We start from the raw sequence: 26939 nt of genomic DNA, 5'->3' as shown, positions 1-26939 counted from the left end.
TAACCCTGCTTAAGAACCAGCTTATTCATGGCCCCATGTGTGTGTCTTTCACACATCTCATCAAATGAATGATTAGCAGTGTTTTGTCATCGCTTTATTTTACTACTGCTACTGCTGCTTTTAAGAATGCAATACACATCTTTATAACAGTGCAGTCACAGTATCACAAGCATGTCTCAAATGACAACTTAGAAATTTGTAAGTGTAAAATCATGCACAGTGCACAAAATAAAAAATTATATCTGACTGCATTTGAATTATGCTTCGAGTAATGGTATATTATTCACAACTTATCTCTCCATTTCAGGTGAAACTCGATCTAAAAGCTAACATGCCTCTGGCTAATTAACTTGCAGGGAAAACAGATAAATGTACAAAAGAATTCAGCAAGTGATTGAGGATGTTAACAACACTCTCAGTGCTGAAGCAAGTGAAGGTGGTATATTTTATGGAGGATTGAAGAATGCCAAATGTGAGGAGCAAGACAGGCAACCGTGGAAAGTGCTGAAATTATTGTGAACAGTTTGGTGTGAAAACCCTAGTTGCTATTTGATTGAATATATACCTAACATGCAAGCTGGGGACTTGGTATGCCTTGAATTTTCTGAACAGAAAGTTAAAACAATTCATTTGCATTTTGTTTTAAGTCTGATATTTCTGTTACAATCTCTTGTAAAATATACTTAAGGACTACATGTAAATTACCAAAATAAAAGTTGTTGAAACTGTACTGCCATAAATTTAAGATTTTTTACAGACAGCCAGACAAATTAGCTCATAAGGAAAGATTTAAATGCTCATTTTGTTCCACATACTGTTAGAGAAATAGTCTGAAGGTTGTTCAATGAACCCTCCCTCCACCAGACACCTAAGTGTGAATTCCAAAGTACTCATAATGAACATTTTAAGAACCATTAAGCTGCATTTACATAAGCAACTTTGTCTTACTAGACTACTGATAGTGAGTGGACCTCCTTACATGGCCCCAGATATTTTACTTTTGTTCTCAGTTAAGCCAGTCACAAGAGATCATTCAGTGCCAAAATTGCGTGTGTTCAGAGAGCTTTTTGCTGTGATTGCCTGCCTTTTTTTTACAAAAAGGTCTAAAAATAACAACAAAATGTGAGACCAAAGCCACAGTCATATTGGATGTTCCCCCTAATCTAAGTGCTGAATAATACATATTTTTCTGTATTGAAAAATTCCATAAACACATTTCCTTATGTTATTTATGCATAGTGTAGGCTTCTTCCTCTGTCCAGGTCTTGTAAGATATTAATACCTGTATGTGTTCATCAATCTTGGAGAACCCCCACAAGGGCCGGCCGATGTGGCCGAGCAGTTCTAGGCGCTTCAGTCTGGAGCTGTGCGACCATTACAGTCGCAGGTTCGAATCCTGCCTCGGGCATGAATGTGTGTGCTGTCGTTAGGTTTAGGTAGTTCTAGGGGACTGATGACCTCCGATGTTCAGAGCCATTTGAACCCTCCAAGGAAACTGTTACACCCTTGTGCAACCTGGCACAAAATCCATTACTATAGTGGGAGTGAGCTCTGTGATAATCAAACGCCACAACAGACCCCTGTTTCTGTACATGCAGTCTGCAGCACGTTCAACTTGTACTGATATCAGTGACCCAATTGTGATGTTTGGTGGCTGATTTACAAGCAAGCACATGACAAGTGACCAACTGACACAAAAACTCAGGCTTTAGATTTAGCAAAAAAATCACAAACAAGTCAGGACAGGGGTTTGAACCCCACTCCTCCAAAGTGCTGCCCACAAGCAAAAATTGTAACATATGGAGGTTGTTCACAACAATATTGCTCTGTTATTACAGAGCTATGCAGCAGCAGGGTAGAAATATTAAAACGTGAATTCTCGATTTCCAATATATCTCTTTTTTTCAGAAAGGAGTAATTATATGGTTGTTTACTAATATTTGCTGTGGAAACACGTAGCAGTTTCTATGTCGAACATGATTAGTGTTAAAGGAATCTAAGTGTATCCAGGAACGAATGTGGTGCCAAGGTAACACTTCAACCATTGCTTGCTATGCTAATGGCAAGAGCAACACTGTCCCCTATGGGAGATAAAGTGCAAGGTGTAGTAGAGACCCGTTAGAACAGAACAGTATTGAGTACATACCGTATTTACTCGAATCTAAGCCACACTTTTTTTCCGGTTTTTGTAATCCAAAAAACCGCCTGCGGCTTAGAATCGAGTGCAAAGCGAAGGTCTGAAAAATGTTGGTAGGTGCCGCCACAACTAACTTCTGTCGTCGAATATATGTAGCGCTTTGCAGGCACAAAGATAAATACTGGCACCAAAACCTCTGCGTCAGTAAATAAATTAAAAAAAAAAAAAAGGCGGAAGGCGAGCTTTCTTTCTCCGCCCTGAGTTTCGACCACTGCCTTTTCATACATTATCCAACGAAGTAAATACAAATTCCATATTGTTTATCTTCGAATGTAGCAGCATTTCAATGTACTACAAAAATCCGACTAGCAAGACTGTTTGGGATGTTTGTCAGTATGGCCAACTTTGCGTCTGAATTTTTTCCTACCTGTGAGAAGAGATGGTTGCTAATAGGAACTTTTATGAATTGTGAATCACATAATAATAATATGGATATAAACATTTTGCCATGTATTCTTTCGTGTTTGCTGCTATCTCATTTAAATCGTGTCTGCCTAATAAACTAAGAAACTAGAGTGAGATAACAGCAAACGTGGAAGAATATACATATCATGTCATGTTTATATTCGTATTATTCTTATGCCGAATAGTGATACAGTCAGAAATGAAGCACGGCAATTGACTAGATTTTTAAATCTAAGATGACTCTAATTTCTGTGCAGAATGTAATGTACTAAAGAGGCGTCTGCAAAGATTTTCAAACGGAGAAAATGTTTCGCTAAACTCTCGTTCAGAACATGTTCTATCATACGCAGTCTATTATTTGGTTCTTGTTGATCATTATCAAAGAAAGCAGCAGTGTAAGTAACAACAAATAGCAGTCTCTTGCCATTGTTTCGCTAATGAGCCGATTCCTCTCTCTCTCTCTTTTTTAAAAAAATTGTAAGCGGCGGTAGTGCGCACGAAAGCAAGCCATGCTGCGAGCGGTGACAGGTCGTAAACACTCATTATCGGAATGCGATAAACAATGCATGACACAGTACAGTAATGCATTTTCAGCTTGAGTGACGTAAACACCTATAACAAAGAGAACGGCACTTATCAGATCAAAGAAAAATAAACAATCAATTCAAACCAGGCGAAGCACGTGAAAAAGGAAGGGTATTCGTATAAATATGGACGGAGTGCCTGACGCATAGCAACGGCTACCTGGTAAAGCTTAACGTATTACAATGGACCAACTTTGTTTCAATTTGGAGGTGCAGCCTAAACTTTTCTCTCCCCTTGAATTTTGAGTCTCAGATTTCAGGTGCGGCTTAGGGAAAATTTTTTTTCCTCGATTTCGTGTCTCATTTTTCAGGTGCGGCTTAGATTCGAGTGCGACTTAAATTCGAGTAAATACGGTAACTCCAGTTCAGAGAATACAATAAACAACTGAACTGTTTTCACCTGAAACTTAAATGTCACACACACACACACACACACACACACACACACACACACACACACACACACATATATAAAGGGTGATTCAAAAAGAATACCACAACTTTAAAAATGTGTATTTAATGAAAGAAACATAACATAACCTTCTGTTATACATCATTACGAAGAGTATTTAAAAAGGTTTTTTTTCACTCAAAAACAAGTTCAGAGATGTTCAATATGGCCCCCTCCAGACACACGAGCAATATCAACCCGATACTCCAACACGTTCCACACTCTCTGTAGCATATCAGGCGTAACAGTTTGGATAGCTGCTGTTATTTCTCGTTTCAAATCACCAATGGTGGCTGGGAGAGGTGGCCGAAACACCATATCCTTAACATACCCCCATAAGAAAAAATCGCAGGGGGTAAGATCAGGGCTTCTTGGAGGCCAGCGATGAAGTGCTCTGTCACTGGCTGCCTGGTGGCCGATCCATCGCCTCGGGTAGTTGACGTTCATGTTTCATAACCAACCTTTTTCGTAGGACTCTCCATACAGTTGATTGTGGAATTTGCAGCTCTCTGCTAGCTCTGCGAGTCGATTTTCCTGGGCTCCGAACAAATGCTTGCTGGATGCGTGCTACATTTTCATCACTCGTTCTCGGCCGTCCAGAACTTTTCCCTTTGCACAAACACCCATTCTCTGTAAACTGTTTATACCAACGTTCAATACACCACCTATCAGGAGGTTTAACACCATACTTCGTTCGAAATGCACGCTGAACAACTGTCGTCGATTCACTTCTGCCGTACTCAATAATACAAAAAGCTTTCTGTTGAGCGGTCGCCATCTTAGCATCAACTGACGCTGACGCCTAGTCAACAGCGCCTCAAGCGAACAAATGTACAACTAAATGAAATTTTATAGCTCCCTTAATTCGCCGACAGATAGTGCTTAGCTCTGCCTTTTGTCGTTGCAGAGTTTTAAATTCCTAAAGTTGTGGTATTCTTTTTGAATCACCCTGTGTGTGTGTATATAAAAAAAAAACAAAGATGATATGACTTACCGAACGAAAGCGCTGGCAGGTCGATAGACACACAAACAAACACAAACACACACACAAAATTCTAGCTTTCGCAACAAACAGTTGCTTCGTCAGGAAAGAGGGAAGGAGAGGGAAAGACGAAAGATATCTGTGGGTGGATATGTGTGTGTGTGCGCGCAAGTGTATACCCGTCCTTTTTTCCCCCTAAGGTAAGTCTTTCCGCTCCCGGGATTGGAATGACTCCTTACCCTCTCCCTTAAAACCCACTTCCTTTCGTCTTTCGTCTTTCCCTCTCCTTCCCTCTTTCCTGACGAAGCAACTGTTTGTTGCGAAAGCTAGAATTTTGTGTGTGTGTTTGTGTTTGTGTGTCTATCGACCAGCCAGCGCTTTCGTTCGGTAAGTCACATCATCTTTGTTCTTAGATATATTTTTCCCATGTGGAATGTTTCCCTGAGGGAAAGATTCCACGTGGGAAAAAACCTCTTTCCTCATTACCTTAGCCAGCTTCGTCCTGACCCACAACTACTTCACTTTTGAAGGCCAGACATACCAACAATTAAAGGGAACAGCCATGGGTACCAGGATGGCCCCCTCGTACGCCAACCTATTCATGGGTCGCCTAGAGGAAGCCTTCTTGGTTACCCAGGCCTGCCAGCCCAAAGTTTGGTACAGATTTATTGATGACATCTTCATGATCTGGACTCACAGTGAAGAAGAACTCCAGAATTTCCTCTCCAACCTCAACTCCTTTGGTTCTATCAGATTCACCTGGTCCTACTCCAAATCCCACGCCACTTTCCTTGACGTTGACCTCCATCTGTCCAATGGCCAGCTTCACACGTCCGTCCACATCAAACCCACCAACAAGCAACAGTACCTCCATTATGACAGCTGCCACCCATTCCACATCAAACGGTCCCTTCCCTACAGCCTAGGTCTTCGTGGCAAACGAATCTGCTCCAGTCCGGAATCCCTGAACCATTACACCAACAACCTGACAACAGCTTTCGCATCCCATAACTACCCTCCCGACCTGGTACAGAAGCAAATAACCAGAGCCACTTCCTCATCCCCTCAAACCCAGAACCTCCCACAGAAGAACCACAAAAGTGCCCCACTTGTGACAGGATACTTTCCGGGACTGGACCTGACTCTGAATGTGGCTCTCCAGCAGGGATACGACTTCCTCAAATCCTGCCCTGAAATGAGATCCATCCTTCATGAAATCCTCCCCACTCCACCAAGAGTGTCTTTCCGCTGTCCACCTAACCTTCGTAACCTGTTAGTTCATCCCTATGAAATCCCCAAACCACCTTCCCTACCTTCTGGCTCCTATCCCTGTAACCGCCCCCGGTGTAAAACCTGTCCCATGCACCCTCCCACCACCACCTACTCCAGTCCTGTAACCCGGAAGGTGTACACGATCAAAGGCAGAGCCACGTGTGAAAGCAACCACGTGATTTACCAACTGACCTGCCTACACTGTGAATGCGGGAATGACCAGCAACAAACTGTCCACTCGCATGAATGGACTCAGACAGACAGTGTTTGTTGGTAATGAGGATCACCCTGTGGCTAAACATGCCTTGGGGCACGGCCAGCACATCTTGGCACAGTGTTACACCGTCCGGGTTATCTGGATACTTCCCACCAACACCAACCTATCCGAACTCCGGAGATGGGAACTTGCTCTTCAATATATCCTCTATTCCCGTTACCCACCAGGCCTCAATCTCCGCTAATTTCAAGTTGCCACCACTCATACCTCACCTGTCATTCAACAACATCTTTGCCTCTGCACTTCCGCCTCGACTGACATCTCTGCCCAAACTCTTTGTCTTTAAATATGTCTGCTTGTGTGTGTGTGTGTGTGTGTGTGTGCGCGCGCGCGTGTATACCCGTCCTCTTTTCTCCCTAAGGTAAGTCTTTCCGCTCCCGGGATTGGAATGACTCCTTACCCTCTCCCTTAAAACCCAGATCCTTTCGTCTTTCCCTCTTTCCTGATGAGGCAACAGTTTGTTGCGAAAGCTTGAATTTTGTGTGTCTATCGACCTGCCAGCACTTTCGTTTGGTATATATATATATATATATATATATATATATATATATATATATATGGGATTTGGAATCTGGCAGTTACCCCTGTTAGCCCTAGGAGGAGTGGGATCGTAAGTATTTAATGGAAGTTTAAAGAATAGTTCAAAAGATGGAGCACAGTATAACCTCTTACCAAACAATAATAGGTGAAAGATATTCTAACTAGCTCACAATCCTACACAAGTGTGGTTTCATAGAATTGTCAAAAATTTAAACTTATTAACGAAAAAAATGGTTCAAATGGCTCTGAGCACTATGGGACTTAACTTAGAACTACTTAAACCTAACTAACCTAAGGACATCACACACACCCATGCCCGAGGCAGGATTCGAACCTGCGACCGTAGCGGTCACGCGGTTCCAGACTGTAGCGCCTAGAACCGCTCAGCCACTCCGGCCGGCAAAACTTATTAACGGTTTCGCTGCTACAGATGTAATATGGCTATACTGCTTGACAAAAGCTGGTGTTGTGCTGTGAGACTTGAGTTCCAGCTGATATGAAAACAGATAAATTTAAAAAATTTGATTTTTGCACATCTTACAGCCTGCTATCTTCACTACATAAAGAACTGAATTTCTTTTTGTTATCTGTCAGACGTACTGCACTGCATCAAATTAAGTAAAATATTGCAAAAAATTTTGAAGGTTTGCAGGCATAAAAAGCATTGCATAAACATTGTACATGGTTTATTTTAGCTCATAAATCGGAGGAAATGAAATATACATAAAATACAAAAATTGAGAACAGAAAGATCTCATTTTGTTCTCAAGTTATGAGGTTTTATACCTGATGGACGTTTGCACACAATCGCCCTTTTGCGTCCTTGCGCATCACGAATAATGTGATCGTAACACTCGTCATATCTCGTGAACAATTCAACATATCGAACCAAGGTTCTTTGCGAATGATAGCAGGTAATGAAGCACATATGCTGTATGATAAATAATCGAAACTTTTATCTTTACTGGGTTATGAAGGTCGACTGTCTGCAGCAGAACGAGGTCATCAGCCTAGGACACATACAGACATCCACAGCACTGTAGGAAAACCAAAGCAGCATGTGTATTCAGGTCCACAGCAACGAAAGGGTTAATAAATATGACCAAGACCTTTGATAACTCCAGACTGCGACAAAGAAATAACACCGCCTATACAGATCTCCACAATTTTGACTTTTTTTTCTGTAATGTGCTTACTGCTTTTTGTAGAACCAGATATATCTTTTATATATTAAAAACAAAGATTCCATGACTTACCGAACGGGAAAGCGCTGGTAGATAGGCACAATAAAAAAACACACAAACACACACACAAAATTTCGAGCTTTCGCAACCCACAGTTGCTTCGTCAGGAAAGAGGGAAGGAGAGGGAAAGATGAAAGGATGTGGGTTTTAAGGGAAAGGGTAAGGAGTCATTCCAATCCCGGGAGCGGAAAGACTTGCCTTAGGGGGAAAAAGGGACAGGTATACACTCGCACACACATATCCATCCATACATATACAGACACAAGCAGACATATTTAAAGGCAAAGAGTTTGGGCAGAGATGTCAGTCGAGGCGGAAGTGAAGAGGCAAAGATGTTGTTGAATGTTGTTTAATATACGTTTGTTTTTTGTATGTTTTTTAAAATATATGTTTGTTTAATAGATGATGTTTAATATATTTTTCCCATTTTACAGATATATCTTTTCTTGGATGTATGCTTATCATTTGACAACAATTTTGCAACCAGGTATGCAGGGTTGAAACAGTGAAAATTATGAACCTGAATAACTTTTCTTAGGCACACTTACATTTGCTTCCAGAGCAGAGAATTCTTCATCCTCTCCAAATAAAGCTGACATCATGTTTTTTGCCTCTTTCTCATACTTTCCTGGGTAGTAATAGTTGTAAGGAAATGGAAGTGCTTTTGAATACCATGGTCTTGTTAATTCTATGTAATTTTTTTCATCTACCCACCTGAAATATTATTGGATTTAAAAAATATAACTGAAGCTGTAACTTCATTGTTAAATGTCATCAGTTACAGCAAGGAATGGCAATACAAACAACTATTATTAAGAATGCAAATCAAAATCAGAAATTTTGAAAGATTATGCCTGAATGTCAGTACACATTGATAGCTAAAGTAAGAAAATAATACATGAATTGTTATTAACTAGGTGCCAAAAAGTAATGATAGTACAATGACTAACTGCTGTAATACAAGAGGCAGTGAAAAAGTTTCTGTTCGAAGGCTGTACAGTTCGGAATCTGAACGCCAATCAGGCAAAATCGCCACGAGTATAGAGGCAACTGATGCACTAGGTTGAAGATAACTGTTTCGTAGAACACCGGGTTCTGCTGCGTAAAGAAGTCCATAACTGCTTGCTGCACATTCGACAGGAATTGTCAAACCTTCAAGGCTTTTTATAACATGGTGTATACAAGAACAAAATTCCTGAATTTTTCCAGGATTTAATAGCTAAAAATGCACTTTTCCCCAGATGAAAATAAACTATCGACCCCTAGTGAAAACACATTTTTTTTCCTTGTTAAATGACAATATGCTCTCTCTCAGAGCTGAAAAACACACCTGCCAATGAGCATATATTGTGGGCATAGGATGCTCAATAGTCGGCCAGTAGCAACACACTGTTAAGTAGTGCAAACACACAAATTAAGTTAAAGGTTTAAATTTTACTGTATAGCTACACTAAAAGCTGATCTTTCACATATAATACTGGCCTGGAGGGAAGGGGGGGGGGGAGCGGGGGGGGGGGGGGGGGGTGGGTGGGTGTGTGTTTAGGCAGGATCGTAAGCGCATGGCATAAATTACAGCAGTTGACTATTTCTGACACGCACAATTATAAATTTCACTGCTGTGCACCGAACATTTTGTGGGCTCCCCGGCTGAATACATGTTCTGTATAGCACTTCGACTTTTCTATGGGAAAGTCAATTACGCATGAAATTGCTCAAGAACTAACTATGCACTTCTTTTTGAAAGATGATTATTCTCTTTGCCATCGTTATTGCATAACTTGTAATCTATGAAAGAACTAAAATAAATGTAGGAAACTAACCTTGAAACTTAGCCTTTCTTAGTGGGTGTTATCCTTTAAGGTATATCACACAAATACGTGCCAGTAAAATTTTAAGTAACAGCATAAATAGCTGATTTTCTGGCCCTGAAAATTTTCTAAGTTGCTGGTCCTCAGTATAAGTTCTGAATGAGAGTCTAATGCTCTGTGATTAAGGAATTCATCAACCATTCTCAACATAATTCATCTTGCGTAAAAGGAGATTTATTTTGAAAGTAATGCTTCTCAAATCACCATTCACGACAGTTTTCCCATGACCTGTTAGGAATGTAAACAATTGTAAAATCACGCTCATAAAACGAAAACCACAAGACAGACACATTGTATGTGCACTATGGTTTATTGTAAAAGACGCATTTTCTTTGCAATTAAAGTTTTATTTTCATGTTGTTCTCTCGTTTCTATTTTACTGTGCAGTATTATCCTGCAGGGCTGAAGTAAAATTCTTTGCTAGATCATCAGTTCTTACTAGTCAAAATTACAAAAATTTAACTGAAAGCTAAAACAATGGAAAATTATCAGGCTTCTTAAAAACTCTCAGGTTTTTCCCTGTTGTCCCGGGCATATACACCCTGAATAAGGGACCAAAGTTGTGATAATCACATGAAGAAATATTCGAACTACAGGTTGAGTGCTCGAGTGTATCCCACTTGAGTTCGTGCAACTTCTGCATTACAACATACGCAATACAATGACAGCACTCCTTGTTGCAGTTGATATTTTGTCAAAATTGAACGCCATAATTTTTCCAGCACTGCGCGCAGTGTCTTTCCCCAGTGATAGAGACACCTGGTTTGTTCAAATCAATAAGAAATGGGCCTTGGCAATCAAAGAACAGGGTGGACATCATCTTTCCAGCAAATTGCTGGCTCTTCAATTTCTTGGGAAAAGGGGCTACGGATGACACCAGCTTTTGTTGCCTGCACCAACGCATCAAGGAAAGTGTTCCATTCAACACTGAAATGCATCAGGCAAACAGAAATCTGCTTTGCTTTTTGTTCGCCGGCCGGAGTGGCCGTGCGGTTCTAGGCACTAGGCTGGAACTGGGCGACTGCTACGGTCGCAGGTTCGAATCCTGCCTTGGGCATGGATGTGTGTGATGTCCTTAGGTTAGTTAGGTTTAATTAGTTCTAAGTTCTAGGCAACTGATGACCTCAGAAGTTAAGTCGCATAGTGCTCAGAGCCATTTTTTGCTTTTTGTTCAGCATTCAACATGCGGCTATCCACTGGCTGTGGACCTTACAGTAGCCTAAACCTTGCTGTTTAATGTGTTGCACACTACCAAAGCTGATGTTATAATGCTTTGCTAGAGCACGAATTGTTATGCGTCGGTCTGTGCTAATGACATCAACTGCCTGCTTGTTGTTGCCCATAACGGATGAAGTTGACCTACCAGATCGACTGGTGTCTTGTGTCAAATCGTGACCATCATTCCACAACAATGATTTTTGAAAGACATGCTGCCCCACATACATTCTTCATTCTCTGATTGGTGTCTACCGGTGTTTGTCTTTTGGCAGCCACGAAAAGAGTAACAGCACGTTGGTCCTGTTTGGATGCATTATGTAATAACATCACCATAGTTCACATTTCTGCATTTACTGCATGCACGTCAGAAAGAAACAAATGCCACATTAATCCATTGCCCACATGTCTGAGATTATATATCCACATCATAAATTGCACTATGTTACATAAATCAATTATGTCACCGCACATTTTACTGTTTTTCAAAATTTATTCTCTCTCAAGTCAGGAAAACAAAAGTGATCTGCTCCAACAACATTGAAGGAGTCTTGGATATTGAGAGTTTACAATACTAATAATCATTTATAAAAACATCAACTACCTGAATTTGGATTCTACTTCTGTTCAATCAAGAACGTTTAATAGTGCCCCCACAAATATTAGTCTCCACATTATTTTGATCATCAACCATAAGACAGATCTGCTGAAGTTACACATTTCTGTCAACTGCCAATTGTCTTCTTCATTTCAGCACAACTGCTACAGCCTGCACCATGAACGAATTGCTAAATGTACTCATACTGTATCTACATTAGCTCCTGAGATAATTCTTTTTACCATCCTTTTAGCTAGTTTTTTTTAAGCAACAACTGGGGTTGAAACTCACTCTCAATTCATTATTTTCTTTATTAAGCATGTCTGTCATTGACTCATTGCAAGGTCTCTTCATTGCTTGCTTCATCAGTTCATTTCATCTTCAAAAGTCTACTGTAAAACAATATTTCAAAGGCTTCCAAGCATTTCATATTTCTTTTCCCCACTGTACATGTTGCACAATCATCTAACTATAAATTTTCAGGGAACAATATTACGAAAAGGATAGTTGCTAATCATCATATAGCAGACATGCTGACACGCAGATAGGTACAACAAAAAGACTGTCATAAAATGAGGTTTTGGCCAGCAAGGCCTTTGTCAGGCTTTCACAAAGGACTTGTTGATCGAAAGCTCACTTTGTGACAGTGGTGAGTAGCAACTATCCTTTTCGTAATATTGTTACATTTGATCCTGGATTTTCCAATTTTAGAAATTTTCAGTATTTTTGGATGCTCCATCTATATTAGAAGGGACGACTATGGACCTGTTCAAGGAGTTTGAAATCTTTTCCCATCAGGTATCATTTCATAGGACACTGCTTAATGAGCAAGTGACCATGAGAAGCTCCCAGTTTTGGTAATTTAAAAATCACTGGCATTTGGCTACCCTGGGCTGATCCCTACAGGCACACTGCTCTGACAAAAAGACCTAGTTGTGATTGCACTCCTTGCAGATCACATGTGAGTACAAAGTCTCTGGAGTCAAATATATTGTGTGTTACACAATGTAGCTGAAAGTTTCTTTTAAAACCAAACTGTGTCAATTACAATGTATTTTTATGTGAAACCTATGAGCGAGGACATCACAAAGCAGTAAGATTTCTGGTTCTTTTGACATACCACTGCTGATATGATAATATTAATGCCACTCTTGACTGTTCCAATCCCTACAAATGTGCTTGGTATGTAAATGTTTTAATTAAAAAAATATTAACTTACGTATTTTGATCAAGATGTTTCATATTTTTTAAACAACTGGAAAGTGTGCACCAATAACCGATGCCACTGGCTAGTTCTCACAATTACCACTCTGTAAAACATTAACCACTTTTTGGTTACCTTATTTGTTTAATGTACATATATTTTTAAAAAAATTATAAATGGTAAATCAAATAAATTGTACAATAAAGTTAATACATTTACATGCAAAGAGGGCGCTGTAGACTGTTATGGCGTACACTTGTATTTTAACTATGAGCAATGGCCTCAGTGTGAACTCAACCTTTGAAACGAAATGTCCAGTGGTATCCATGTACCTTGTTGTAACTGGTTCTGTATGTGTCTCTTAGCATTGAAGGTTGGCCACACAGTGAGCAAAATCTGGATATGCAATAAACATTATTTGCATCTTATTGCTGTAGCCTTTACTACTTGAGACATTATGAAGTCAATTGGTAAGAACTGACAATCATTTTTTATGATGTGTGAAGCACTTCCACCAAAGCATGCCACTAAAAGCTGCACCAACTGAAACTGGAAATAGCTGCAGGCAGCCTAAGACTGGTGCCAGAACACAGTTTTCTGAACTTAGTAGAACATCTGGAGGTGTCACCCACTTTTAATTACATACATGATTTCAATGACAAACTTTAATAGTATCTGGAAACAGGACTTCATGTATTAGAGAAAGTGATGGGCCCAGATTTGAAGATAAGAGTGAAATAGACAATTTCACAACTCTATATTGTAGTACAGAATTGATTCCCTTTATTTTCCAAGTAAGATGGGCCAGTAAGCCCCAGGGGTATGCACTGGATATACACCACAGTGGGTTTCCTAAGGGGCCGTAGTGTGGTGGAAGAAGATAGAACAGCGGATTGCTGCTAAAGAGCTTGCTAAGGTGCAGAGATTGGCCTGCTTAGCCATAATGGGTGGAATTAGCAGCACAACAACCACTGGAATGGAAGCCATGCTGGATATGCCTCCACTTCACCTTTGGGTTAAGATGGAGGCAGCAGCTGGGGCATACAGACTTAAAACTGGCCAAAACTGGGTCTCATTCAGATATCCAGAATCATACATTAACATAGTGAGTGAGGTAAATATAGGTATGGCTGGGGAAATGCCTGCCGACTATATAACTCCCAACTGCTTCAACAAGCCTTACAACATAATAATTGGAAGTAGGGAGCAGTGGGAGAAAACAGTTCGACATCGTACGGGGGACATCGTTTGGTTCACTGATGGGTCAAAAACAGACCAAGGCATTGGGGCAGGGTTGCACGTGGTTCAGCCAAGACTGGAGAGCATCATCTCTCTAGGGAAACTGGCCTCTGTATTCCAAGCCGAAATTACTGCAATCAGGGCATGTGTGGAGGAAAATATGCATAGGTGCTACAATGACCGTAGCATTTACATCTATTCAGACAGCCAGGCACCCCTGAAATCATTGGCAGCTCCTGCAACAAGACCTAAGATTGTTGCAGATTGCCACAGGGCTTTGGTGGAGCTAGGGGAAGCAATAGGGGGAACCTAGTGTGGGTCCCTGGCCACTCAGCAATGAACAAGCCGATAGATTGGCTAGGATGGGGCAACAACTCCATTTATTGGACCGGAACCTTTCTTGACAATCACCAAGGCTATGATCAAATTAGAACTACGGAACTGGCTTAGGAAACAGTATGTAGGATATTGGACCAAGGTCCATAAACAAAAACATGGTAAGGTAATGATGCCCAAGCCATGTTTCTTAAGCTCTGTAATCCTGGGATTGAAGAAGAAAGAGGTCACTCATGACTGGACTGATGACCGGCCATGGGAACTTCAAAAACACCTACACACAATGGGTATAACGGAAGAGGACCCTAAATGTAGGATCTGTGAGGAGGGTGAAGAAACTGCATCACACCTAATCTTTGAATGCATGGCATTGGAGAGTAAAAGATACAGAATCTTCGGGACAACTAGACCTGAAGAAATTGTGTCTAACAAAAAACTGGTAGAGGGACTCCCTTGCACTATGTAAGGGCATTGGTTGGCTTTACTAGATATACAGAGAGCGATACCGCACAATAAACCTAGTTTCGGTGTGGGCAGTGGCAGGTCAGACCTAAGCTGTTTTAGCTCTCCTGTTAAAATCAATCAAGATGGGCCAGTGGCTAAGACACTGATTGTGCACACAATAGGCATGGGGTTCAAATCCTTGTCTAGCTATCTTTATTTATATTCGCCGTGATTTTCTTCTATCAACAATGGTAAGAGATGAGATAGTTCCCCTGAAAGTTAAAACTAGTTTCTTTTATCATCTCTGACCGATTTTATTTGTTGAACATCTCCAATGACTTTTTTTCCACAGGAAGTGTGTGCTACGCCCAAGAAAATGTGTTGGGTTCAATGTAAGGTTAGAGATAAGTACGTAATAATGTGCAAAACATTCTTCTGGCATCTTGAAGTTTAACAACTCAACAGGCATAGTCTCTGAAAGTGATGGGTCAATGAGAAATACTAAGCAAAGTCAGCTGAGCTGATAATTAAGTGCATATTTTATGTAGTTTCTCACATTTTTGTGTACTTGTGTGTATTTTGAAGTATCTTTGAGTGCCTTTACATATTTTTCCTCTTCTCCAGCCCGCCTCACAACCTTCTAACACCTTATTTTGTCCATTTCCGCATAATTCCTGTTTCCCCTATGCCATCCTTGCCACACTGTACCCCTGCTCCATCTTTCTGCAACAGTTCAGAAAAGTATCCATTTCTCTGGCTAAAACCCAGTCTCACATCCTGTTTCTTAAATGTTGCGTAAACCATGCCCCCCACCCCCTCCCCCCAAAGGCCTAACCATAAATATTCCTTTCTCTGGATCCTACTCCTCGTTTCATGATGATCGCCACCTTTCCAGTTTCCACTATTCCCTGGCCCTCACAAACCTGGTACTGCAAAAACATCTCCATGGCACACGCATCCCAAAACCACCTCTGCTCCCTCCATAAGAAACTGCTACTGTGCAATTTCTGCTAAATACATCACATCTCTGAAACTGAATCACTTGCTCTCCAGCATCAAGAGGAACATTCCAGACATCACCTTTATCCATTATCCAAACTAGTGACATGCTATTGCCAACTGGTGACATGCTACTGCCACCTCGGGGCATCAAATCACTACCCAACCCAACCCACTATGTTTCTCCTTGAACTTGCCACATCCCCTGCAAGTCCCTACCAACACTACACTAAATCCAGAGCTAAAACATTCCTGTTGTTAACCTCAGCCCCTCAGAAGTTTCAGTCCTACCAAAGGCTTCGCCTTAAGGCGTACATCCATATTAATCAAGCTGGACATGTCAAAGACTTACTCTCTTTCTCTATTGCACAGCATTCTGTATTGGTATGACTACCAACCAACTGTCTACCAGGATGAATGGCCACTGCCAAACTATGGCCAACAGCAAAGTAGACTACCCTGTGGCATAATATACAGCTGAACATAACATGCTTGATTTTAATGGCTGCTTCACTACCACAGCCATCTGGATACTCCCTTCCACCATAAGCTTTTCTGAACTGCACAGGGGGAGTTATCCTTACAATACATTCTCCACTTTGAAAATTATCCCAACCCCAACCTACAGTAACATACTGTCCCCACACCCTCCACCCAACAGTTTCCACCTGATCTGTCCGGCTGCCTCCACTCACCCTCTTTCAATGCACCCGTTCTTCCCTCTCTTTTTCTTCTCCCTTTTCCTTTTATGATGAAGGCTGTGGCAGAAAGTTCATGTGTAAGTGTGCCCTAGTTGTGCCTGTCTGCAACTTAATGTCTAATCTATATGTGGTTGATATTCCAACCTGGAGTTTCCATTTTTGATTTTTAATAAAGACAGTTCTTCCATCCCACAACCCTGCTATGTTTTCCTTTGTTACTATTCTCTATAGCATTACTCTTCTTAGTGTCAGTCCTTTCTCTTCTTTCCTATGTTTATTTGCCACCTTCCAAACCGCATAAACTTCCGGGCCACACTGTATCAACGATTGTCTTTTCGTAAAACACATGGCTATGTGACCACACAGATTATTGATGCAGCATCTGATGCCCCCAAATTCTTCCTCCAAATATTTATTTTCTTGTAGTATAAGTCCACAGCTTCTATAATTTTTTAAAGGTTTTCTGATTGCCCCAAATTCTTCCCACCAATAACTATATTTTCTTGTAGTAAGGGGCCACAGCCTCTATAATTTTTTTTACAGGATTTCATCTTGCTTTCAGCTGTTAATATATTATTTTGCGATTGCAATTTTGGCATTAAGCCACTTTCAAGCACGTACAAAATAAAATACAATGTAATGAGAACAATTTTTGGCGGAATTAACAGTAGGTACAACCAATTTTGTAGTAATATATCTAAAACCAAAGATGATGTGACTTACCGAACGAAAGTGCTGGCAGGTCGATAGACACACAAACAAACACACAAAATTCAAGCTTTCGCAACAAACTGTTGCCTCATCAGGAAAGAGGGGAAGGAGAGGGAAAGACGAAAGGATGTGGGTTTTAAGGGAGAAGGTAAGGAGTCATTCCAATTCCGGGAGCGGAAAGACTTACCTTAGGGGGAAAAAAAGGACAGGTATACACTCGCACACACACACATATCCATCCACACATATACAGACACAAGCAGACATATTTAAATAAATATGTGTGGATGGATATGTGTGTGTGTGCGAGTGTATACCTGTCCTTTTTTCCCCCTAAGGTAAGTCTTTCCGCTCCCGGGATTGGAATGACTCCTTACCCTCTCCCTTAAAACCCACATCCTTTCGTCTTTCCCTCTCCTTCCCCTCTTTCCTGATGAGGCAACAGTTTGTTGCGAAAGCTTGAATTTTGTGTGTGTGTTTGTGTTTGTTTGTGTGTCTATCGACCTGCCAGCGCTTTCGTTCGGGAAGTCACATCATCTTTGTTTTTAGATATATTTTTCCCACGTGGAATGTTTCCCTCTATTATATTGATATCAGCAATTTTGTAGTAAGAAACTTAACACACTTTTAAAAAGATATTACACTTTTGAAATATACTATATGGTTAAAAATGCTATTGACGTAGCTACCCAGATTAAAAACATAGCCATACCTATGCAAGGAAAATTTGTCTCATTTGATACAGTAAATCCACTCACTAACACGCCAATAGTAGAAACCACTGATTCAGTAACATGCATTACTCTTAGAAACCACTGACAAATGAACAACCGAAACTGAAGAGGTTATTGAGTTGTTACAACAGCTCTTACCTTTCAATTATTTTAAATTCCAAGATGAGATATACTAACAACAATATGGTGTTGCAATGGGCAGTAGTATTACTAACATACTGGCACACATTATTATAAATCATATATGATAACCAATTCTCTGAAAAATTTGCTGGTAAGATATTACACAAGGTATGTAGACAATACTTTTGTTGTGTTGATTGAGGCTTTCCCGACGGACATGTTGTATATATGGTTCTCGGGAGAAACGTCGGATGTCATAGCGAAAACTCCACAATATTGCATCAGTGCAACTTGCAGACATCTTCAGGTGCGACGAACACACTGCTAAGGCAGGACCAGAGCCCCCTATTTATGCAAGTCTTAGGCAGGAAGTGCGCATGTGTGGAGGCGCCAAATTCGATGGCCAATAGCGACGATATCAACCGATAGCTGGAAGGACAGCAACGCCACCTACTGGACGAAGAACCAAAGACTTCGGCGTATGCGCGGAGGCTGCCGCCGCTGCTCTGCGCTGCCATCGGCCGCCCCAGCAACCTCTGTCGGAAGCCGTAAGCCTTGACTATCCTCCCGTTGTCAACAGAATATTTATGTTACTGGCGAATTGTCATCCGTCTTATGACCAATAGTACTCCTCTCTGCTCGAAGCGACTTCAATATGGCCAGTGCTGGATCCCAAGCTGTACTAAGCCGAAAGCCCGTGTCTCTGTTTACAAGATTCGTCGAGCTACGTATTTCCACTGCTTCCTTAATAACACTGTCCCAGTACGAACTCGTCGATGCGAGCATTTTGGCATGTTGATAATTCATAGAATGGCCTGTACTGAGACAATGCTCGGCCACTGCAGACTTTTCTGGTTGCTCCAGACGAGTGTAGCGTCGGTGTTCAGTACTTCTCTCTTCTACAGTGCGACAAGTTTGTCCGATGTATGACATGCCGCAGCTACAAGGAATCTCGTAAACACCGGGTCCTCTTAGGCCAAGGCTGTCCTTAGATGAGCCCAAGAGAGATCTGAGTTTTGCCGGCAGACGAAAGACACATTTAACTTTATGCCTACACTCGTCTGGAGCAACCAGAAAAGTCTGCAGTGGCCGAGCATTGTCTCAGTACAGGCCATTTTATGAATTATCAACATACCAAAATGCTCGCATCGACGAGTTCGTACTGGGACAGTGTTATTAAGGAAGCAGTGGAAATACGTAGCTCGACGAATCTTGTAAACAGAGACACGGGCTTTCAGCTTAGTACAGCTTGGGATCCAGCACTGGCCATATTGAAGTTGCTTCGGCAGAGAGGAGTACTATTGGTCATAAGACGGATGACAATTCGCCAGTAACATAAATATTCTGTTGACAATGGGAGGATAGTCAAGGCGCCTACGCGGACGCGCATCTTTGCTTACGGCTTCCGACAGAGGTTCCTGGGGCGGCCGATGGCAGCGCAGAGCAGCGGTGGCAGCCTCCGCGCGTACGCCGAAGTCTTTGGTTCTTCATCCTGTAGGTGGCGTTGCTGTCCTTCCAGCTATCCGTTGATATCGTCGCTATTGGCCATCGAATTTGGTGCCTCCATGCATGCGCACTTCCTGTCTAAGACTGGCATAAATAGGGGGCTCTGGTCCTGCCTTAGCAGTGTGTTCGTCGCACCTGAAGATGTCGGCCAGTTGCGCTGATGAAATATTGTGGAGTTTTCACTATGACAACTGACGTCTCGCCCGAGAACCAAATATACAGTAGTTTTGTTTTCTTCAATGGCAAAACTACTGAAATCAGAAGGATGCTGTCACAACATAACAGTGTACATTCAAAAATTCTTTTTACTGTGCAACTAGAAAAACAAATCTCTCAATTGTTTGGTTTTGGTGATGAATAACAAAGCCACCCACAGATTCTGAATATTTCGAAAACATAATCCATAACAGTTCACACCACCTAGAAAAGAATAAGAAAACCCTTTTTCATTGCGTGACCAACAGAATCGTTAACTTCCCATTAGAACAGAACAAAATTATCAAACAACTGTGTGTACTAAAACACATGGCACAAAATAACGGCTACAATGCTGATAAGGTAGACAAAATGTATACTGTCAAAATACATAACAAAAGCAACAATATAGATAAAGAAATAACATTAACATTAGAAGCAGAACCAGAAATAATGAAATTCACTTCTGTACCTTATTATGGTGCCAAATCAGACAGAATAGCCGATAATTTTTGTAAAACTAATGTATGAATCGTGTTCCACACAAACAGCAAAGTAGGAGCAATAATCACACATAACAAAACCATTTACACAATCAGAAATTTATAAAATCTAATCAGATTCACACATCACAAAAATAAAAGCAAAAACCGTAAATCTTCAGTTAGCGCACATGTACGAAACTAAAATCTTAACACGAACAGCATCAAGGAATCTTTAAAGGTGCAACAGAGGGTAGAGAAATCGACAAAAATAATCAATTTTTCGAAAATATAATGTAATTGGCTAGATAAAAAGAATCTACTCGCCAACCGGCAGCAGGAGAACATACATATAAAATGTATTAAAGTTTGCAAGCTTTCGGAGCCAATGGCTCCTTCTTCTGGCAAAAGGGTTGAAGGGGAAGGAAGAAAGGTGTTGGAAAAGGGGTTGGGTTAAGAAAAGTCAGTGAAAACCAGAGAGCTTAAAGGTGGAAGTCAGCGTAATTGCGAGACAGAGATTTCTGCCAAAAAATCATGCACGAATTAATAAGAGCAAAGAGAGAAAACTAACAGGGAGTGAAGAAAGGAATAGTAACTGTGAAGAAATGCTGAGACTGAAGGAATTAACACAAATTAAGACCAGGTGGGTGGCAAGAACCAAGGACAGAAAACTAACAGGGAGTGAAGAAAGAAATAGTAACTGTGAAGAAATGCTGAGACTGAAGGAATTAACACAAATTAAGACCAGGTGGGTGGCAAGAACCAAGGACAGAAAACTAACAGGGAGTGAAGAAAGGAATAGTAACTGTGAAGGAATTAACACAAATTAAGACCAGGTGGTGGCAAGAACCAAGGACATGTTGTAGCACCAGTTTCCATCTGCACAGTTCTGAGAAACTCATGACTGGGGGAAGAATCGAGGTGGCACATATGGTGAAACAGGCACCGAAGTCACGACTGTCATTTTGTAGAGCATGCTCTGCAACAGGATATTGTGTGTTGCTAATATCCTTTGCCTATGCCCATCCATCTTAGCTGTTAACTTGGTGATGGTTACAATGATCTGACTAAAAGAAGGGATATGTTGATAGGAGACACCCTGAGGCACCAAGGAATTTTCATTTTGGTAATGGAAAAATTTGACGGATAAAAATTATAAATGGAGACCAAGGTTGGAATGCAATATGGAGGTTCAAATGGACAAAGGTCACAACAATTATGCAGAGATAAAGAGACTTGCTAAGGACAAACTGGTGTTGAGAGCTGCATTAAAACTTTCTTCAAACAGAAGACCACAACAACAGTAGAGACAATAGGGTGAAGGAGTTAAAAAGATAGTAAGCTGAGAATGCTACTTCCATAAAATTTAGTGACCTGGTACTCTAGCCCACTTTCCCACCTCAAATTAAGAATATAATGAACCTCTCCTGAAAGAGTTCATTGGGAGTTGATTAGATTTATTAAAAGTAGTTGTTACATGGTACATATTATTCTCTCTGAAATACATGAAGTCAGTGCATTTTCCCAGAAGATTAAAATACACCACTATTAAACCCTTATAAATGAGTGGTGATAGGAATTATGTCAATAATTACGGACTTATTTTAATGCTGAAATGATTTTCAAGTTTTATGAAAATAGTGTAGCACCATCTTGTTAATGACAATATCCTTAAGCATATCACAATTTGGATTTCAGAATGGTTGCTCCACTGATAAATATACACTGGTGTGCAAAACTAAGGATGAAAATTTTCAAATGATGTGTCACTGGCAAGAAATATAGCTCAATGAAACTTGGACCACAGAATGAACAGCTACATTATCGTAAAGAAGGCAACTGAAAGAAATGTCACTTTTAAACAAAGGCAATAATTACACTGAAGTACCATGAGTCATATGATCCCCAGGTAATTTGGGTGTGCGATCACCACAGATGGCAATGCATGCTCTGCAACATGCTAACCACAAGGATGGTATGGAGTCCTTGCACTGGCATCCCAGACTTCCACCAGTGCAGCTGACAACTGCTGGTGCATGTGGATGTGCCACAATACATCTCCCCAATCCATTCCACACATTCACGGAGCAACTTAAATAGAGACAACAGATAAGCCAATCCATTTGCTGAATATCCTCTCATACAAGAACTACTCCACCTGCACAGTCTGATGCGGTAACACACTGTCATTCATAGAAAGGAAGTGTGTGTCAAATGCACCCGTGAAAAGATGCACATGGGGAAGGAACATAGTATTCTAACAATGTTGACCAGTGAGTGTAAAATGTTTAAAGATTTAGAGATCAGTAAGCCTATGCAACATTATGCTTCCCCACTCCTTAACACCTGGACCACCAAGACAATGATGCACATCAATGTTTCTGCGTGCATTACCCAATCCTATCTCTCAGCTTATGAGGGAATGGCTAGCATTCTCAGACATTATGGTGTGGGAGGCATAAAGCTGTATGGGTGTAATGACTTCTAAATCTCTGAACACAATACACCCATCGGTCAACATTATTGTGACACTGTGCTAGTTTCCCATGTGTATCTTTCCAGGACTTAATTTTTATGGATGGCCAGTATGTGTGCATGTTGCAGACCACACACTGCCATCTGTGGTCATCACAAATCCTGATAAGAACCATGGCCAACCTTCTGATAAGTCCAGGAGACCATCATAAATTATGGCAACACCAGCGTTTGAATAAATGTCTCATTTCTGTTCATCTCATTATGTATTTCTTTCTGGACTATACTGTAGCAGTTCTTTCTATGTATAGTCGAAGTTTCACTGAGCTGTGTTACTTGACAGACATATAATGGGAAAGTTACTTTTACCCTTAAGTTTTACACACCAGTGTACATTCTCAGTAAACAGATTTTACAAAGATTAAAATCCACTAGTTAGTATTTTCTGTTACCTATGCAGGGCAATTGATCGCAAATCACATTTTATTGCAAAAACTATAGTTTTACAGAATAAATGGTATAGCTTAACACATGGGTCACACCATACTTAGCAAAAAGAATGGAGGAAGTTACACTGCATAACTCACCATCTGAAGCAAGGGTGCATTGTCATGTTTGAAGGGAAACCATGAATGGAGTTCTAAGTTCAATAATAGGTAATATTTTTTGTCATATTTATAAGCATTTGATGTACATCAAATAGAATGAGTTCTGTTTGCAGATGACAAGTATTATAATCAGCTCCAACTGTGGAGATTACTTATTATGCGTATATTTTAGGAGAAGCTCCTACTACTTTTCTGCAAATGATCTGTCTGTCTCTTTCTCAATGTAAAGAAAGTCCAGAGGATTCAATTATGTGCACTGAAAGTTACACCACCAGTGATAAATTAGCAGTATGAGGAGGAGTTGGTAAGCAAAGGAGACTATTTTCAATGTTCCAGTGTACATATTAATGAGAATTTCAATTGAGGATGAACACCATATTTTAGAATTTCTTAAACAACTTGGCTCAGCCATAATTATTCCAAGTTTTGGGGGGAGATAAATCAGTAAATTAACATTTTCATTCGGTAGTTTCACATGGAATTTTATTCAGGAGTAACTCAAGTTTAAGAGAGAAACTCATCATTGCCCAAAAGTGTCTCCTAAGAATGATATGTGGTCTCACACTACCCTCTTTTAGACAAAGCAGTTCAGTATTTCATCTACAGCACGAAAATACATCCTTTCTCTGAGTAACTTTTTTAGTTTGTTTTAAAATTTTACTTTGTTATCTGTCAGACATTTTATGTCAATGGATAAGTTATCAAAAATGTTTGTTGCCACATTGTGCAGTCCTTTTGAGCTAAAAACAACTTTAATGGAGAGTAATGAATGCTATTCTCCTCTTAATTATGTACATAATGGTTCCTTTTTTACTGCACTGCATTATTTACAACATACTTCACAAAGGAATAAAAATACTGTGAAGCAGTAGTTATAGTATACAACTCCTTAATCAGATGTCTACAAGATGATTGTTGGTGGGTCCCAAATATTGTTCTTACAGCATGTTTTTAAGCACTGAAGACTTTTGTTGCTAAAGATAAGTCACTCCAGAACATTATTGAATGTATCAACTTACTGCTTTGTCTCTTGTTTTGCAATGATTCTAAGTGAAAATGTAGCTGAACTAAGTTGTTTTAGAGTTCCAAAATGTACTTTTCCAGATTAAGTTCTCATCAATATGGACACCAAAGAATTTTGAAGTTTCAACCCTATTTACTATTTCCTAGCCATGTGGTAAGGCACTGGTGTAGTACCCCTAGACGTGCAGAACTGAATATGTCGAGTCTTTTTTAAAACCGTGGGCAAGACCTCTCACAGAAAATCAGTTACTGATACTTTTAAAAACACTGTTTACTATGTCTTCTGTTTCTGTGTGTAAGCTTCGATTGATTACAATACTAGTGACATCTGCTACAAGAACTAATTCTGCTAGTTGTATATTAGACAGAAGATTGTTTAGATATATGACAAACAATAGCTGACCTAAAACTGAATATGTGACTTCTACCCATTCAGAATAATGTCCACTGACTACATTGGTTGAACTACTAGGTACAACTTCCTGCATTCTTTTGGTTACATGTGATATTATTCACTGGTTGGCTACAATGTCAATCCAATAAACTTCAATTTTTTAGGAGAATATTGTGATTCACACTGTAAAACGCCTTAGGTGTTACAGAAAATACCAACTGGCACTATTTTATTATTTAATGCTTAATGGTAAGTGAACATGAAATGGCATTTTCAGTAGAAAAACTCTTCTGAAATCCAAACTGTGGTTTGCTGAGGATATTATTGTTGCTCAGGTGAGATACTATCTAGAATATATCACTCTCTAAAAAATTCTGGAAAATTATGCCAGCAGTTAAACAGGTTGGTAGTTGTTGACATCTCTCCTATTATTTTTCTTTCAAATGGTTCAAATGGCTCTGAGCACTATAGGACTTCACTTCTGAGGTCATCAGTCCCCTAGAACTTAGAACTACTTAAACCCAACTAAACTAAGGACATCACACACATCCATGCCCGAGGCAGGATTCAAACCTGTGACAGTAGTGGTCGCACGGTTCGAAACTGTAGCACCTACAACCGCTCAGCCACACCGGCCGGCTATCATTTTTCTTATGGAGTGGTTTGACAATGGCGTATTTCAGTCTCTCTGGAAAAATGCCTCGAGTTAGTGAAATATGTAAATATTTAAGATAAGACAGGGGTAATTATATAGGAATAAATCTCTATTACTCCACTGGAAACATGACCAAAACCAGATGAGCTTTCTACATATGCATACTTTCAGATATTTTACCGATGTGTCCAATTCCAGCGAATGTTCGGCATTTGCGTAATCACAGAATAGAGTCTTTCCGCCTATTTATGTACAATATGGCACATTTGTTTATACCGGGTATGAACTACCAATCTCTACACCAAGTTTAGATTCTCCGCAGGTCGTCTTGCATTTTGCTACAAATCTCTAGCACTGCAACTGCTTTGTATGACATAGCATCATCCATCAAAAGCCTCTTGGATCTTTCAACATTATCCACTAGATCATTTGGAACAGCAATAGCTGTAACACACTCTTGAAATACACCTCCAAATACTTTAATGTCTGAAAATTTCACTTTGTTAAGAATGTACTGCTGTATTTTATTTGACAGAAAAATCTTAAATTCAGAGAGCTGGTTTGATATTCCTACACTTTTATTTTGTTAGTTAAGAGTTATTCCATGTCAAATCAACACAGGGACCAATCTGAACATAGCCGATTTTCATAAAATGTGATGTGTTCCGTTGACATGACGAGAAAACAAAATTACAGAATTGTAGCACAAGTATGACAACAGTAATGGCCGCCCGAAGCTCTAAAAATGTGCAGAAAACTCTGGCAACCATGGCTGACAAAAACGGCTGTAACTTCTGTTCTTAAAGAGATACGACAGTCAAACAGATAATTTTAGAAAAGGCTGAACAAACTTTCAAATGATATGAAACATGGTCATATTTAAATCATGAACACAATTAATGTCAGTGACCTTTGATATCTCAACATATAACCTTCAAAATTTTTGAACAAAAAATACTTGCTTCTTCGTGCTACACTACACAACATAGTAAAAAATGAGCTGGGGTGACATTTGGATTAGGAGATACAAATTAATTCATATAGCCATGTGATACAATAGAACAATACAAATTGTATGCAGACTGCAACAAAATGATCTATGGTACTGAAAAATATGTTACCTATTAAAAAGATGATGTGATAACAAACACACAGTAAGGTAGCAATGTGAACAAGCCTATACCAAGCATTTGTAAAATGCAAGGTAACAAACTATGACCCCCTCTCAACCTTTGTAGGAAAATCTTTCTTGTTCATAGTAAAGCTTTCAGGTTTCGCAGAATATAAAAAAGAAGGTGAAGGGTAATGAGGATGTAGGAAGCTAGTTATAACCCCCACTGCTATCTTCATTAACACTTAAAACACATCCAAACCACCATTTCTGATTTCTGGTGAACTGGAGAAAACTTTCGTTTGGATTTTGTTACGGGCAGTGGGAATAACCCACAGTAACTTGTCGGTACCTCCAATTGTGAAA

General features: G+C 40.1%; 2 protein-coding genes across 3 annotated transcripts in view; one reads left to right on the top strand and one right to left on the bottom strand.

Annotated features, from left to right (window-relative positions):
* The window catches only part of LOC126198447 (vacuolar protein sorting-associated protein 45), a 124451-nt gene extending 123721 nt beyond the window's left edge, over positions 1-730 (top strand). The window contains exon 13 of the mRNA XM_049934773.1: positions 308-730. The gene's annotated coding sequence lies outside the window, so the exon portion shown is untranslated. The remainder of the gene's footprint in view (positions 1-307) is intronic.
* The window catches only part of LOC126198448 (metaxin-1), a 134811-nt gene that overhangs the window by 1418 nt on the left and 106454 nt on the right, over positions 1-26939 (bottom strand). For both annotated transcript variants that reach the window (XM_049934775.1, XM_049934776.1), the window contains one exon: positions 8501-8666. In XM_049934775.1, the coding sequence (XP_049790732.1) occupies positions 8501-8666 (166 nt within the window). The remainder of the gene's footprint in view (positions 1-8500; positions 8667-26939) is intronic.

Source organism: Schistocerca nitens, chromosome 8 (genome assembly GCF_023898315.1).
Source record: "Schistocerca nitens isolate TAMUIC-IGC-003100 chromosome 8, iqSchNite1.1, whole genome shotgun sequence".
NCBI lineage: Eukaryota > Metazoa > Arthropoda > Insecta > Orthoptera > Acrididae > Schistocerca > Schistocerca nitens.
Note: the sequence above shows the minus strand (reverse complement) of the source record. Positions and strands in the feature narration are given on the sequence as shown.